This window comes from Phocoena sinus, chromosome 3 (assembly GCF_008692025.1).
Source record: "Phocoena sinus isolate mPhoSin1 chromosome 3, mPhoSin1.pri, whole genome shotgun sequence".
Lineage (NCBI taxonomy): Eukaryota > Metazoa > Chordata > Mammalia > Artiodactyla > Phocoenidae > Phocoena > Phocoena sinus.
Window position 1 is genome coordinate 3,164,797 of NC_045765.1, and position 16,206 is coordinate 3,181,002.

Here is a 16,206-nt window from a genome sequence, read left to right on the forward strand (position 1 = left end):
GAGTGATAACCCACGCATAACGTTACAAATCTTTAGGGTAAAGTTTGAATGGACAAATCCAGAGAATCCTACAAAGGAATCCTTGCTGTTTGTTCAAAGAGCTGCTCCTAGCATGAAAGTTAGACTGAGGCTCCTCCCACAACCCAGGCACAAATCAGCCCCCAGGGTGCTAGTCAGCACTGCAGTAACCACAGGGAAGTTTTGATGGGACAAAGCTGAGCACATGGCCAATTTTCCCAGCCTGCACTGACTGCTAAGACAGCACCAGCGCCATCAGACTATGGAAATATGTTTACAGCTAAAAGTAACGGTCCTGGGCTGCACTGCCCCCATTTCAAATGCTCAGTAGACACATGACGCCAGTGGCTGCCCCTGCAAACAGCACAGATGTAGGACAGTTCCACCGGCTGGCCCCACGTGACAGTTGGACAACTGGACTCGCCTGGATCACGTGAAGTCTCACAGACTTCTGCCTCAGCCCTGGACATTTGGAGGTGATACTGAACACTGTGTATTGGAGCGTAAACAATGGCCTTGCTCACCGGCACAGGGAGTCCATTCTAGCTGAGCGGATGGAGAAAGACCATGGACATGCATGCACGATCACCACCATATCAAATTTATTATTCCAATGACACTAATACAGCTGGAGGTGCTCATGGTGACACTGCACAGGATTTCCTGCCTTCTAGCTTCTGTCCAAAGAGAACATCTACCCGCTTGTTCCTTCCCCCTTTCCGGAGGAAAATCCACTACGGGCCATTTACCCAAATAAACCTCTTAATGCGTTTATTTTTAACTTTTTTTGGACATGTGAATTTCCCTCTTAACAAAAAAGCTTTGGGTGTCCCATCTCCTCCCCCATCCCTACCAGCCAGATAAGTCCCTGCTGTGAGGGCACTTCTGTTGCCTCTGAAATCTAGAAATAAATATCAAAAGAAACGGCATCAAGTGTTCATGTTGAGCGATGGCACGGAGCGGGCCCCAGAAACTTGTCAGGCAGAGCGTTACTGGGTCTGGACAGCCTCAAGGTGTCGTGGAGAATGTGGGGCTGTTGCTGTGGTCACCTGTCCCTGGGCGCAGGGGCTGCGCCGAGTCCCACCAGGCAGCGGGCTGCGGGGAGGCTGCCTACAACTTGTCCAGGAAGTTGTCCAGGGCCGGGATGCCTTCCTTCAGACCTTTGCGCTTGCGCGTCTCTGCCACCACCTGGCTGGGGCGGCTGGTGCTGTCGAAGGGGTCACCGGGCAGGATCTGCCAGTGGTCGAACACACACTGGGGAAAGGCCTGGCCGCCCGTGTTGGACCTCAGGTCAGCGGTGAAGCCTGTAGGAGGCACAGAAACGGCGCTCACCGGGGAGCCCAGGCAGCCTCACGGCTCCCTGGCGGAGGCCAGGAGGGGAAGGTGGGAACACAGGCCCACACCAGAGGATCACTGAGTCCAGACTACCTGGCTCATGTCAGATGTCAGGCCCATTATCCTATCCCTCACCCAAAGCCTCCCTCTCAAAGGCTACTGATTAATAAGTGGGGCAAGGCTGGTCCCTTCCTGGGCCTCTGGTCTCCACCTGCTCCTTCTCAGGATGAACCAGGGCTCCAGCACAGCTTCTCTGCAGGCTTTGCTCTTAGATTTACAGGCCCAAGGACCTTCCCCCTAATTCAACAGTCCAGAGGCCCAAATGAGAAACAGGGCACCTCCATCTCCACAATTGTGATGCAGAAAGCAACAGCTCCCATCAGACCCACCCTGTGCCATGCACAACAAGAAAGAACTGGGCCCCTGGGACTTCCCTGGTGGCGCAGTGGTTAAGACTCTGCGCTCCCAATGCAGCGGGCCCAGGTTCAATCCCTGGTCAGGGAACTAGAGAGCCCACATGAATGCCGCAACTACAAGTTTGCATACCACAACTAAGGAGCCCGTGAGCCGCAACTAAGGAGCAAACCTACCGCAACTAAGATCCAGCCCGACCAAATAAATACTAAAAAAGGTAAGAGAAGAAATGGGTCCCGTCCTAGACCAGATGGGCTGAATGTCTGCTGGGCTCCACCCCAAAGGCAGCAGGCATCTGAGGACCACACCAGACTGGCACTTACCAAAGGACTCATTGACAGGCAGGTAGGCCTTCACAACAAACATGGGGGTGCCGGCCACCTGGGTCTCCTCAAAGACGTGGCCCCGCTTCCTATTCAGGACACCATAGATACCACCAACCACTTGTTCTGGACACTGTCAGGCAAAGAAAGGCTATTAGCAGCTGTTGGGCAGGGTGGGACCGGGAGCAGCAGCTGGGGGGGCCAGGCCTCCCCACCTGGATCTCCACAAGGTAGATGGGCTCCATGAGCCGGGGCTGGGCAGTCAGCACGCTGGCGTACAGGCAGCGCCGGGCCGTGGGGATGATCTGGCCGCCCCCGCGGTGAATGGCGTCCGCGTGCAGTGTCACATCGTGTACGTCGAAGCGCACGCCCCGCATGTTCTCCTCACACAGCGCCCCCTATGGAGGAAGGGGAACACCATCAAGAAACCGCCTCTACTGCAGCTCCTGAGAACAGGTCTGCCAGAACTGTCTGTGCCAGCTCCTCCAGGTCTCACCGACAGGGACCATCTCGGCCTCCCTAGGGTCCCCTTCCCAGGAGGCAGGACCACAGCCCCACCCTGCCAACAGGGAAACAAGGACAGGAGGACGCCCCAGTGACAAACCCACCAGAGCTGTGCCTGAGCAGCCCCTCACCTCCTTGGTGGCCCACTGGAAGCCGGCCACCACACTGTCCTTGATCTCGTTGAGGTACTGCACGCCCTTGGTGATGTCAGTGAGGATGTTGGGGCCGGTGCCATCAGGGCCAAAGCACCAGATCTTGCGGGCCTCGGCCACGTCCCACTCGTACTTCTCGGCTAGGTAGCGGGCCCGCTGCTTGAGCTCCTGGCGGGAAGACACCTCGCCCTTGTCGATGTCCTCAGCCAGGCCGTCGGGGAAGGGCCGTGCCTTCATGTACAGCCTGTTGTGCTTATTGGGGGACTTGGACAGGCAGAGCACGTTAGACTCCTCACTGACGGTCTCTCGGTACGAGACAACTGGGTCGGATTTCTGCAAAAGGAGCACGCAGGTCAGGTCAGGTCTGCCACAGGAACCAGACACCTGAGAGGCATCTTAACAGACGGTCTTCCTAATAACGAGGCCCACTTAACAGTGGCAGTGGCACAAAAAACAGAGCGAGTTTGATCTGATGGCACAGAGCCATGCATGTCTTCTGTGTAAACGTGAGGTGTGCAGCTACTCCCTTGTAGGAGGAAGCCCACTGCCAAGAGGGCTGGTGAAACAGTGAAACTCCACATATGCGGTATTAACTGGGGAAAAAAATCTCAAAAGATCCAAGTACTAGGCCTAACCCCACACCCCAGCATATTAGTTTTCTAACATAGAGAACAATGGGGAAAAGCTGTCACCGTGCCTGAAAAAAGAAAATTTCATTCCTGTAAGTAGAGACAAACGAAAAGACAAGCTTAACAAAGAGAACCATACGTAAAGAAACCAAATCCACGTCTGAGAACAGACACAGATCTGCGCTCAGTTCTGTGGGGAAAAAAAAGGAGGATGGAAACCGGAACGCACCAGCTGGGCGTGGGGCCGGCTACGTAAGCCTCAGTGTCTGCACTTCCCAAGAGCTTTTTAAAAAATTTGTTAAGAAGCAGACTGCTCACACTCCAGCCTTGCCAACGCATCTAAGCTGGTGTCACGACAGCACATATCACCTGGCAGTAACGGATGGAAGGACAGAGAACTGAGTGGCCCAGTCAATGGGTCCCTCAGAGCCCAGCCTGGACCCAGGGCCCTGCCTTGCCCTCCGTCCTGGGGACAGCGGGCCTCCGGCCACCAGAGCAGCACCAGGCCTCACCTTGATGGGAATGCAGGCGTGATCCTCCTCCAGGTCCTTGAGGCAGATCTCCAGATGCAGCTCCCCGGCACCCGCGATAATGTGCTCCCCGGACTCCTCAATGATGCACTGAAAAGGGCCACGTGTCAGCCTGAGCACAGACCCCGGGACAAATGCGGGAAACCCAAGGGATTCTAGGGACAGGTAGAAAGCCGGCTCCAAGCTTTCCTCCAGATGGAAAAGGCAGACTCCCAAAATGGGGTTTTGGGGGTAAGACAGCAGGGTCCTCTTTACTCGTTTTCAACATTAACCTTCTCTAAGGACCCTCCGTACACAACCAGCCTGTCAAGACCCAAGGAGCCTACGAAAGAAATCGGGTTCCTGGGTGGAAAACCACCATTTAAATTAAGGGCAGCACCTCTACCAGGGCAGGTGTACCCAGCACAGCTGGTTTTCTCAAAACAGAATCTCTACTTGTGTGAGAAGCCAGCAGAATCTTTCGGCTCAGCCACACCGCATAAGCCAACAAACCACCGCCGCCGCCGGGGCCCACCCACCTGCACCATGGGGTCCGACTTGGCCAGCCGCTTTAGGCCTTCCACCAGCTTGGGCAGGTCGGCCGGGTTCTTGGCCTCCACAGCCACCCTGACGACAGGGCTCACGCTGAACTTCATCACCCGCATGTTGTGGGCATGCTCGAAGGTGGTGATGGTGCCTGTCTTCACCAGGAACTGGTCCACGCCCACCAGGCCCACGATGTTGCCACAAGGCACGTCCTCGATGGGCTCGACGTAGCGGCCCATCATCAGGATTGTCCTGGGGGAGACACAAAAGGCCACAATGCATCGGCACTGGGGTGGCAGATCCCCAAATGACCAAAGACAAGCCTCCTTTGTCTTGGAGCCTGCGGCTGTCTTCCTGTCTGAAGAGGCAGTGCCACCCCACCCTGGGCCAAGCCCTGAATCTATCTTGCAACCCAGGTCTCAATGAGAGTTTTGGCTCCTGGACACTGGGACAGAGCCACCTGCTCATTAACACGTGCCCTGTGCAGGACTCTGCACCCTGACCCAGGCCAGACATGCGTGCCACAGGGAAACCGGTGGCACTCGCAGGTCGCAATACAGTCAGGGCCCCGAGGAACTAGCAGGAATGGAGGCTCTTCCCACTACCCACACCTGGACTGGGTGGCCACCCGCCATACATCTCTGGGGTCAGAGCCTGCTCTCTGGGTATTTTAAAATGTATGCTGCCACCGTAATTTCAGCCTAACTGCTTCCCAACTCCGGGCTGTGCCTCACTGTGAATCCCTAGTGGGGAGGAGGAGACACTATTTCCTGGTGGGCCTCCCCTGGCCAAGTCTACATTCAGATAACTATCACCCTTCCCCCTTCACTGGCTTGAGGGACGAAAGGGAGGCTGCTGGGCACCCTCTGCCTCACGGAGCACCTCACCTCTGGATTGGCTTCAGGTATAGGTCTTCCTTCTTCCCGGGCGTGTAGTTGGGCCCCATGATCCTGACCTTCAGGCCGGTGGACACCAGCCCTGAGAAGACCCGGCCGAAGGCATAGAACCGACCTTTGTCAGAGGTCGGCACCATTTTGGAAATGTACATCATAAGAGGGCCTTTGGGGTCACAGCTTTTAATGCCTGAGGAGAGAGAAAGGAACCCCCCACAGGGGAAACTGATTCCCTGGCAGCTCAGCTTTCCAGAATTCTGCAACTCTGCCCGGCGTTCTAACCCCAGGATGCAGGCACACCCCACGTACCCATGGCGGCCTCGTCGTCTGGGGGCCCCTCGTACAGGAGCTCACAGCGGTACTTCTGGGCCGTCACGGGGGAGGGCAGGTGAATGGTAATCATCTGCAGCAGGGCATCCCCGGCAGGTAGCCAGCGGCGCATCACTGCCTAAAATAGGGGATGTGAGAGAGGAACAAAAGAAATGACTTGAGAAAGAATCTACAAGAGCAGTGTAAAACACCTGGTGTCTCCTACCCACCCCTGCTGGTGACAGAGCTCCTGCTGGTGATACTTCTAACATAAGCCTGGGCCCAGCGTGGAGCCCTGACTGAGACCCTTACAGCCAGCTGTCTGATTACCTGAGAAAATGGCACTCAAGCTGGGATGGGGACTCACAGGATGGCCGCTCCACTCACCTTCAGAAGTGGTTTGCCTTCTTTGTCTTTATCTTCACTGTCCAACTTGATGTCCAGTTTTTCAATTAGTTTTGCCGTCTCCTCTTTCTTGAAATTCATGATTGCATCAAACACCTGACACCCAAGAAACATGGCAAAGTGGGTTTGGGAACATACTGGAAGCCTGAAGCTACCTGCTTCCTGCTCTGGAGCTTTAAAGGCCATCTTCACTTACCGCCAAAGGCCTGACCCAATTAAGCAAATCACAGGGACACTTCTCGACAAATTGTTAGAAGAAAAAAAAAAAAAAACCTTTCTATTTTCAGATATTGAACGTACACTCCCTAAACTCACAGGCTCGCAAACCCTAGACCCTCCTACCTTATCTCACTTGCTGCCCAGTCAGGGAGGCTGATGGTCCCCCTGATGATGAAGCCCAGGGGTCGGGCAGACTTCCCTGTCAGGGTGGAACCCTGAGGGCGTTCTGACCTCATGCAGCCTCATCCTTGTCCCAGGAGCTGCCTCTGCAGCCTGGCCCTGCCTTGCCCCACGGCATCTTGCTACTGGCTGCAGCAGGTTGGGTACCAGATTCTCAGGGAGCCCAAGGACAGCCCTGGGGACGCCTACCTATATCAAGCACACGCCAGCTCACCTTGAAGATGGGGTCCAGGATGAGCTGGCAGAATGTCCGCGGCAGCTTCTTGCCATCTGGGCTGTTGGCTGACTTGCTGAATTTGCCGTTGGCTGGATCAAAGTACCTGTCAGACAAGACTCAACCCAAGTTAGGGGAATCTGGGGGGATGCAGGTGTGAAGGACCCCACGGACACTTGGACTATGTCTCCAGCACTCACCGGTCTCCCCACAGCTTCTTCATCATGTCCTCCACCTTCCTGGCCCGCTCGGCAGGCCCCAGCTGACCCTCGCCCTTGGCAGCAAACTTGGCCACGTACATCTCTGCAAACTGCTTCAGAGTGAAGGCCCAGCCGTGGAGACCAGACCCGAAGCCAACAGTACCGAGGACAGGGTCAATCTGAGAGAGCAGGAGAAAGCTGTGAGTTGGGACAGTTGGACACAAACCACATCAATGAAGCCCCCAAGCACCCCGGCCCTCAGACACTGGATTTCTTCAACAGCCGTCAGGTCAAAGTGAAGAAATTTTAGTCATCATGTACAGGGTGCCCAGCTCTGCCCCCATCACGAGGGGGTGTGCGATGATGCCACAGGCACTGCCCCATGCCCCTCTGTTAGCAGGCTGAGCTGCTACCCCACAGCCTCCACCGAAGTCCAGCCTTCTTGCCATTCCAAGGTTCCTGGCAACCTCACCTTCCAACCTCCCAAGAATCCCCAGGAGGCCATGGCTTCACAACAGTGGTATCCCAAGGGCAGCCCCGAAGGAGAAGACCACAACCTTTCCAGTCTGCATGAGGAATGCTGCCCACCCGGTGGGAGAAGCGGGAGGGGGTACTAGGAACACAGCAGGAAACGGCGATCTGCCAAGGGACCCCGACTTCAGCAGTCAGGCAATCTTACCATGATGTTGCCCATGGGGCCGCTCTCGCCCTCCCCGTAGGTGGAAATGATGACGTTTACATTCTCCACGATGCGCTGGAAGGTCTGGTAGAGCTCCTCGGGCTCCAGCTGCAGCTCAAGCAGGGCCCGGTCCATCTTGTTCATCATCAGCACAGGCTTGATGCGCTCGGCAATGGCCTGGCGCAGCACCGTCTCTGTCTGCACGCACACGCCTGTGGACCAGCAGGGGATGAGGCGTCTCCGTCGGCCAAAGAGGGGACAGCCCCAGATTCCCCGCCATCCGTGGGGAAGCCGGCTGCTTACCCGACACGCAGTCCACCACCACCAAGGCACCATCGGTGACACGGAGGGCGGCTGTCACCTCTGAGGAGAAGTCCACGTGCCCCGGGGAGTCAATGAGGTTGATGAGGAAGCCAGAGCCATCCTTGCTCTGCTTGATGAAGTTCAAGTCATTCTCTGAGAGCTCGTAGAAGAGGGAAATGGCCCTGAGAGATTGGGACAGGTTACCCGGATGGAGGCACACCTCAGCCTGGCTCCTAACCTGCTCCCACTAGCCCTGTGGTCCATCAGGTTCCTGCCCACGGGAGTCGGGGTGGATGCTCTTGATTCTGAAGTGAGGCTGTAATCCAGTAAAAAGCCAGACAGATGCTGCAACCTGTCTCCTCCCCCCGCATTACTCATCCCTAGAGATGAACTGCAGACTTCCCACACAAGAGCTATCCTATCCAGGGACATTTACCTCTGCAGCACCCTCTGCTGGGAACCACCACCTCCCTGGTACAGATGCAATGGTACCAGAGTCCACCTGCTTCCTCTCAGGCTCAACACACCTGATTTCAAAGAGCTGCTACACAATCAGGCAAGATCCAGAAACCCCAAAGACTACCTTTCACTCTTCCCTCCCCAGCTGAAATGAGTCTCAGAGCCAATGACCAAGGAGATGTTACCAGACAGCTGTTGTTACAGCCTCTTTTTTTTTTCTTTTTTTGCGGGGGGAGGGGGGTTTTCTCACCCTCTTAACATCTGGGGCCAGAAAACTCACAGGGGGCCACCATAGGTAAGGCAAGACCTTTAGCAGTATCCTTGGATGCCAGCAGCACCCACCCAGACTTCTCCAGACAATGCCAAGAGCCCCTCGGCCCCCCTCCTCTCCAAATCCCCTTAATACCACCCATCACTGTGCCTCTCCCACAGGAGACAAAGGTTCCCATCTCACTAGCTGAAGCCCCATTGTCCCTCACAGTCCAAAAACCCAGCACCGATGTGCTCATCTCCCCAGAAACCTGTCAGGAAAGAGTTGGCTATTGTCTGTCCTCCCTACCCACCGCCCAAGGACTCTGCTGAGTAAGCACCTCCCCCCCTCCCTGTCCAGAGGGTGCCAAGGCTTTGCTCACGTCGACTTGATGGTGATGCAACGCTCCTGCTCGTCCTTCCGGGTGTCAGTGAAGCGGGTCTCCCCAGCCCGGGCGGATGCTATGATACCCGCCTTGCACACCAGGGAGTCCGTCAGAGTGGACTTGCCATGGTCCACGTGGGCGATGACGGACATGTTTCGGATGTTGGCCTTCTTGTCCATGATGGCCCGGATCTGGTCTACTGTGAAGTTCACCTGGGCGGGGGCGGGGGGGGGGGGGGAAGCAGGGGGACGACTCAGGATGGCCGGGCACTCCAGGAATGAGGCTTGGCACTGAGACCTTGATCAATAGAGGCTGCTAGGCCATGGCCAGAGAGAGCTGGTCCTGGCACTGCCTCAACTCCCACCCAGATCCCCCTTTCTCTGTTGACACCCCTTTAAAAGTGCAATTCACCCCGTCCCTGAAAAGCCAGACGCTGGTTGTCACAACCCAGAATGAGTACTGGAGAGTAAGTCTCAAAGAGTGACAACAGATTTCCTTTATAGTATATTGGCGTATCTGGACTCCAGCCGAAGTTCCCCCCACTGTGTTGCCACTGGTTATACCCCCAGCCTTCCCCCAACCAAAGGGCCTCTTTAAAATCCAAGGTCACCTCTCGCTGTGCAGGGTGGGGGTCAATCAGGTAGAGCCACGCACCCTGCCCCTGATTCTTAAATATGCCACCCCCAGTCGGGTGGGAGGCTTGCGCAGCCCTAACAGGCACGAGCCTCCACCTCGTAGTTCTGGAATCAGGTGTTCACAAATGGGAGGTACAGGGAGGACCAAGGTTACACAACGTCAGGAGACGAGACACTTCTAAAGGTCTTACTCTTCTCTTCTTTTGCCATTTCCTTGCCTCCCCCGGCTCCCGACAGAAAATCGACTCAAACTCCCAGCCCACGGGTTACATAAGGCGGCTCCCCTCTCCCCGCTCGCACCGCGGCGCCCGCCATTACAGCGTCTGCCACATCATCATACCCCCGCCCCGCCTCCGCCCCAGCTCCAGCCGGGCCCGGGGTCCTGGAGGCGGCGGCGCCCCCGGAAGCGGAGCTCGGCTAGCAGTGCATCGCGCAGACATGGCGGCAGCCGCTTCCCCAGCCCCGGGCCCGCCGGCCCCGCCGCCGCCGCCATGTCTCCTCTCAGTCAGGGAGGCCACAGCTCTCCAGGCATGGTAGGGCCGGCCCTACGGAGGCCCCGCCGCCGATTCAGGGCGCCCGTTGAACAGCGTTGCTCACCATGGTGGCGGATGGCGGTGGATTCTCCCAGGCAGATCCGAGTGTGGCTAGCCGCGCCGAGGATGGCGGCGACGACGGCGGAAGAGAACGCTGACGTCAACACCCGAGCTTTTATAGGCCGACGCCGGTTGGGCGTGTCATCTGACCCCGCTTCTGGGGCGGGGCGAAGCGACGCCCCGCGCAGGCGCATGGACGGCCTCCCACAGGGTAACCCTTGTGCGTCGGCGCCGCTGCACTAATATAGAGGGTCTGCTTTCCACACTTGGATTTTCCCTGGGGCGTGGTCCGCCCGGTGCAGGGTGCACGCCTCCCGGATGCAATACTTAGGTGCAAAAAGCCGTTTTAGCTGAGAATGTTAACCATATCATAGCAACTACATCAGTCTGCAAAGTGCCAAGCACTCCTATTAAAAGCAGATTACAATATTAATGGGGTCTGTAGATTGCACCAAGGTTAATTTCCTCGGTTTGATGTTAGGTAAGATGACAGTACAGGGGTAAGAGTACTAGGAACCTCTCAGTACCATTTTTGCAACTACCTGTCTATTTACAAGAAAAAAAAAGCTTTTTTAAAGTCAAGTATTAATCACTCATTTATTCCACAAAGACAGATCGAGCGTCTACTATACCAGGCACTGCTATAGGTGTTGTGGATATAGCAGTGAACAAAACACCTTATTAGCTCCACCACTTTAAGTGTTCTTACAGTAGATACTCGTATTTTTCTATTCTTCAGTTTCCTTATCTGCGCAATGGGGTCATCAGTACGACCTCACTGTGGGAGAGTAAAATTCACTAAGTATATGTACAGGGATTAGCGCCGTGCCTGACACAGTTCTCAATACACGTCAGCTATTTTTAATTAGCTATCATTACTATTAATAAAACACATTTCAGGTACTGGTTTGCCCTGTCGCAAGCACGGGGGCTAAGCGCTTTTCTACATGCGCAATCTCATCTTCTACTTCATTTTCTCTCCAGGGGGAGGCGCAGGAAGACTATTTTGCATTTGTGTCCTAATATGACCCTAAGAAACAGCTGTATTTCAGATCTCTGGCTCAAGAGAACGAATTGGCATTCAATTCAGTATTTTTATTCTTGGTAAAGAGCCCAGCTCAATGCCTGGTGCACAGTAGGCGCTCATAAGTATTTCTTGCACCAATTAATGATATTCTCATTAGCGTAAATAAACCCCTTTCAGTAAATCTTCCCCTAAATTCACTCTGTCAAAAAGAGGGGGACTACAGTGCTTTCCCTGCGCTGGGAGCAGGGGAGATGTGCGTCTGTAAAAAGCCATGCAAGTTCGGGTCTGGACTCTAAGCCTATGCACTCCTCCCTCCGCAAAGGCTGCGCGTTTTGCTTTGTAAAGCGCTATCACAGCCCTGATTTCGTTTAATCAAAGACTGCCATCACTATCCCGCGTTTAACCCAGGGGGAAACTGAGGCAGGAAGGAGCTGCTCCAGAAATATCTACCGAACGACCGAGGATCGGAGCCGCAGAGTGGCAGGCAGCAGACGTCAATGCCCGAGCTCAATCCCATATCTTTAACACCTGCGCCTGTGTTCCTGACACGTTATGTTAATTTTACATGGCAAGCGCATGCGCCGTTGGGGGGACGCGATTTCAGCAGATGGGTATCCAGTTTCCCATTCTTAATAAATGATTTATCTTAATTTTTTTTTTTTTTTTTTTTTTTGCGGTACGCGGGCCTTTCACTGTTGTGGCCTCTCCCGTTGCGGAGCACAGGCTCCGGACGCGCAGGCTCAGCGGCCATGGCTCACGGGCCCAGCCACTCCGCGGCATGTGGGATCTTCCCGGACCGGGGCACGAACCCGTGTCCCCTGCATCGGCAGGCGGACTCGCAACCACTACGCCACCAGGGAAGCCCCTATCTTAATTTTTAAAAACTGTTTAAGTGCACTCAGCACTAACTGTGTGCTGGGCTCCGTCTTAGGCACTTCACAGCACTTCCTTGCAAATTGGAACATTTCAGAGATTAAAAGCAAAAGTTTTCTCGTTAAGAGGGTTGAATTTGCTCCCAAGTGAATAGATTGCTTATTGAGAAATTTTAACTTAATGTAAATTAAAGAGGCCGGGGAGAGTTTAAGCGGAATGGGGAAATTTAAGACATTCCCTCCCCTCTGTAACCCTCCATGCAGAGGTGTTCCACCCCCCAGCTGCAGGGATGGGGCCAGATGTTGGCAGGGGACAACTCCCCACCGCCATCCCCAGACCCAGAAGCCTGGGGAGGAGCAGGGCTTCAGCAAAGAGCAAAAGCAGACAGCCAGGCTCAGGGTCTGCAGTAATAAATACAGCTGAGGGTAAAGGGCGGGGAAGAAGCACGAAAAAAAGCAACCGCTGCAGAAAAGCTCTGCTGCGCGTGCGCTCGCTGCGGCGCGGGGCGGACACGGAGGTCCCGGCAGCGGCTCCTACTGACCAGAGGCCGCCACTGCACGCCCCTTGCATCTGCCTTTTGATGCTGTTGAGCGCGTATTGGATACCCATCACTACCCTTTAAATCAATTAATTCACGGGACGTCCCTGGTGGCCCAGTGGGTAGGACTCCGTGCTCCCACTGCAGGGGAGCCGGGTTCGACCCCTGGTCGCGGAACTGGATCCCGCATGCATGCCACAACTAAGAGTCCACATGCTGCAACTAAAGATCCTGCATGCTGCAATGAACATCCCATGGGCCGCAACTAAGACACAGTGCAGCCTAAATATTAAAATATAATAATAATAAACCAATTAATTCACGTAATCCTCCCCACACCCTGGACTTTGTGTGGGCTCATTTATGCAGGAGCAAATTGAGGCTCAGAGAAGTTAAGTGATTTCCCCAGGGTCACACAGCTAATAAGGGCAGAACCAAGTGACTTAAAAAGGCATGGTTTAGTGGTCCACCCATACGCTGGAATATTACCCAGCCTTAAAAAGGAAGGAAATTCTTCTCTCTTTATTTGGGCACTTTTATTATTATTTTTTGAATTTTATTGTATTTATTTTTTTATACAACAGGTTCTTATTAGTTATACATTTTATACATATTAGTGTATATATGTCAACCCCAATCTCCCAATTCATCCCACCACCACCACCACCCCCACTACTTTCCCCCCTTGGTGTCCATATGTTTGTTCTCTACATCTGTGTCTCTATTTCTGCCCTGCAAACCGGTTCATCTGTACCATTTTTCTAGGTTCCACATATATGCGTTAATATACGATATTTGTTTTTCTCTTTCTGACTTAGTTCACTCTGTATGACAGTCTCTAGATCCATCCACGTGTCTACAAATAACCTAATTTCTTTCCAAAAAGGAAGGAAATTCTGACACAGGCTACAACATGGATAAAATGGTATGCTCAGTGAAATAAGCTGGACACAGAAGCACAAATATTGGGGAATTCCCTTGCGGTCTAGTGGTTAGGACTCTGTGCTTTCACCACTGAGGGCCCAGGTTTCATCCTTGGTCAGGGAACTAAGATCCCACGAGCTGCATGGTGTAGCCAAAAAAAAAAAAAGGACAAATATTGTATAATTCTACCTATATAAGGTCCCTAAAGGAGTCAAATCCAAGGGACAGAAAGTAAAGTGGTGGAGGCCAGGGGCTGGGGGAGGGGGAGTCAGTGTTTCATGGGGACAGAGTTTTCGTTTGGAAAAATGGAAAAGTCCTGGAGATAGATGGTGGGGATGGCTGCACAACAACGTGAGTGTACTTAATACACTAAACTGTACACTCAAAAACGATTTAAAAGGTCAATTTTACGTTATGTATATTTTACCACAATTTAAAAGAAAAAATGCATGGTTTAGTCAGGGAGCAACTCTGCTCCACTACTACTTCCTAGATGGATTCCAGATTTGGTTGATCTGAAAGCAGAAATCCTGAGTTTAGATTCTGCCCTCGCAGCCTGTGTGAACTTAGGCAAGTTACATAATCTCTCTGAGCCTCAGGATCCTTCATGTAAAATGTTGAATGATTACAGAACCTATTCTATTCTGGGGCTCTTGTGAGACTTAAAGAAGTTAATATAAAGTACCTAGCACAGTGCCTGGCATACATTAAGCCCCATTGAAGAATTTGCTCCTGTTATGGGCTAATATATATTGGGCCCCTCCCCCAAACATATATATTAAAGTCTTAACCCCCCAGTACCTCAGAATGTAACTTTATTTAGAGACAGGGTTTTTATGTTTGTTTGGGGGTTTTTTTTGGCAGTACGCAGGTCTCTCACTGCTGTGGCCTCTCCCGTTGCGGAGCACAGGATCCGGACACGCAGGCTCAGCGGCCATGGCTCACAGGCCCAGCCACTCCACGGCACGTGGGATCTTTCCGCACCGGGGGCACGAACCCGCGTCCCCTGCATCGGCAGGCGCACTCTCAACCACTGCGCCACCAGGGAAGCCCTAGAGACAGGGTTTGAAAGAAGCAATTAAGTTAAAGTGAGGTCTTTAGGGTGGGCCCTAATTTAATATGACACCAGTCATATTGGTGAGATTGGGAAAAGACAGGCCCAGAGGGGAGACCACACAGGGACACAGGAAGAAGGCAGCCATCTGCAGGCCAAGAAGAGAGGCCTCAGCAGAAATCAACCCTGCCAACACCTGGATCTGGGGCTTCTGACCTCCAGAGCTGTGAGACAATAAATTTGATGTTTATTTACCCATTTTGTTGTGGCCTCCCCAACAAATTAAAACAGCCCCCATTGTGAGATAGAAACACCAGATTTTATATATTGCAACCATTCCTTCTAGGAGCATTTATTAGCACTTACTACCTGCTGCATTGAGGAGAGCGAGGTACTCTCCTCGGGCACAAAATTTAAGGGGGGGGGAGCTCCAAAAAACTCAGTCCTGATGGTTTTTGTTTTTTTTTTTTTGACTGCACCACAAGGTATGTGGGGTCTTAGTTCCCCAACCAGGATAGAACGTGTGCCCCCTGTAGTGGAAGTGCAGAGTCTTAACCACTGAACTGACGGGGAAGTCCCCGATGATTATATTTTAGCATCACTTTTTAAACTTCAAATAAATGCAAAAACAGTCCATGATGAGCAAAGCATCCAAATTTTAAAGAAAGATAGGACCAGGGACTCCCCTGGTGGCACAGTGGTTAAGAATCCGCCTGCCAATACAGGGGACATGGGTTCGAGCCCTGGTCCGGGAAGATATCACATGTCATGGAGCAACTAAGCCTGCGCGCCTAGAGCCCATGCACCGCAACAAGAGAAGCCACCGCAATGAGAAGCCCACGCACCACGTTCGCGGCAACTAGAGAAAGCCCGCGCAGCTACAAGGACCCCAAAAATAATTAATAATTATTAAAATAATTAATTAATTAATTAAAATAATTAATTAATTTTAAAAAAGAAAGATAGGACCAGTATTATTGATTTCTCCTCTTCTCTCAGGGTCCAGGATAACTGCACACATCTCAGGGTTAGGTAGTCCCACTACATGCTCTAGGGGTGTTCTGTAGCATGGAATGTTCTGGAATAGTCTTAGGAAGGGGTGTACTGCTTCTCTGGATGGTTGAACAGCTGAGTTTAGGGAGGTCTGGTGGGGCTGCATGGTGGGAATGGGTGGTCCAGTGTTGGTTCCCAAGATCACTGAACTGTGCAGAGGTCTCACGGAGGAGACGGATTTGCTGGCCCTTTCAGAAGGTTCTCACTGTACAGATCCAGTTTACAGAGGCTAAAACTGAGACTCTTAGAGGGTAAGTGAAGGTGGATCTGTTCCCGACTCCGCCTCCTGTGAGGGCTCCCAGCAGGTCCACAGGGACTCACTGAGAGCCCTAGGCAAACTGTTTTGCATTTCTTTGTAAATCTGACCCTGGGACCTCAGGCTGAGGGACTTTCCACCCGCCCCGCCCTTCCCCGCCTGCAAACACACCCATCAGTTTTGCAGCCCAGCTCAACCTTTTTGCTTGGAATTCCTCACATCCCTCCAGTCTCGGCACTCATTCGCCTAGCAAATGTTTTCCTGGGAGCCTGTCAGAGGAAAAAAAGAATCCCTGCCCACGAGGAGTTGACCCTCGTGAAGGAAATA

General features: G+C 53.2%; 1 protein-coding gene and 1 non-coding gene across 3 annotated transcripts; both read right to left on the minus strand.

Annotated features, from left to right (window-relative positions):
• Positions 1-598: 598 nt before the first annotated feature.
• EEF2 (eukaryotic translation elongation factor 2) lies at positions 599-10,289 on the minus strand. Of its 2 annotated transcripts, none has more exons than XM_032626208.1 (15): positions 10,159-10,289; positions 8,924-9,138; positions 7,833-8,014; positions 7,530-7,741; positions 6,851-7,029; positions 6,651-6,756; positions 6,020-6,133; positions 5,633-5,771; positions 5,318-5,513; positions 4,424-4,682; positions 3,888-3,995; positions 2,726-3,079; positions 2,306-2,488; positions 2,091-2,223; positions 599-1,322 (listed from the first exon to the last, which is right to left on the minus strand). In XM_032626208.1, the coding sequence occupies exons 1-15, from the start codon at positions 10,159-10,161 to the stop codon at positions 1,129-1,131; spliced, it is 2,577 nt and encodes an 858-aa protein (XP_032482099.1). In that variant the 5' UTR covers positions 10,162-10,289; the 3' UTR covers positions 599-1,128. The 2 variants fall into 2 exon arrangements, with proteins under 2 accessions (XP_032482099.1, XP_032482100.1); XM_032626209.1 differs by lacking the exon at positions 10,159-10,289 and adding an exon at positions 9,753-9,881.
• On the minus strand, positions 7,107-7,171 carry LOC116752426. The gene has a single exon (XR_004349497.1). It is a non-coding gene; the product is annotated as a small nucleolar RNA SNORD37 (small nucleolar RNA).
• Positions 10,290-16,206: the final 5,917 nt, after the last annotated feature.

What these genes read in the sequence shown, in the direction of transcription:
- EEF2 (XM_032626208.1), bottom strand. An exon ending in AAGAAGCTGTGGGGAGACCG is followed by an intron (nt 6,757 to 6,850) that starts GTGAGTGCTGGA and finishes CTTGTCTGACAG; the next exon opens with GTACTTTGATCCAGCCAACG. An exon ending in AAGGCAAACCACTTCTGAAG is followed by an intron (nt 5,772 to 6,019) that starts GTGAGTGGAGCG and finishes CCCCTATTTTAG; the next exon opens with GCAGTGATGCGCCGCTGGCT.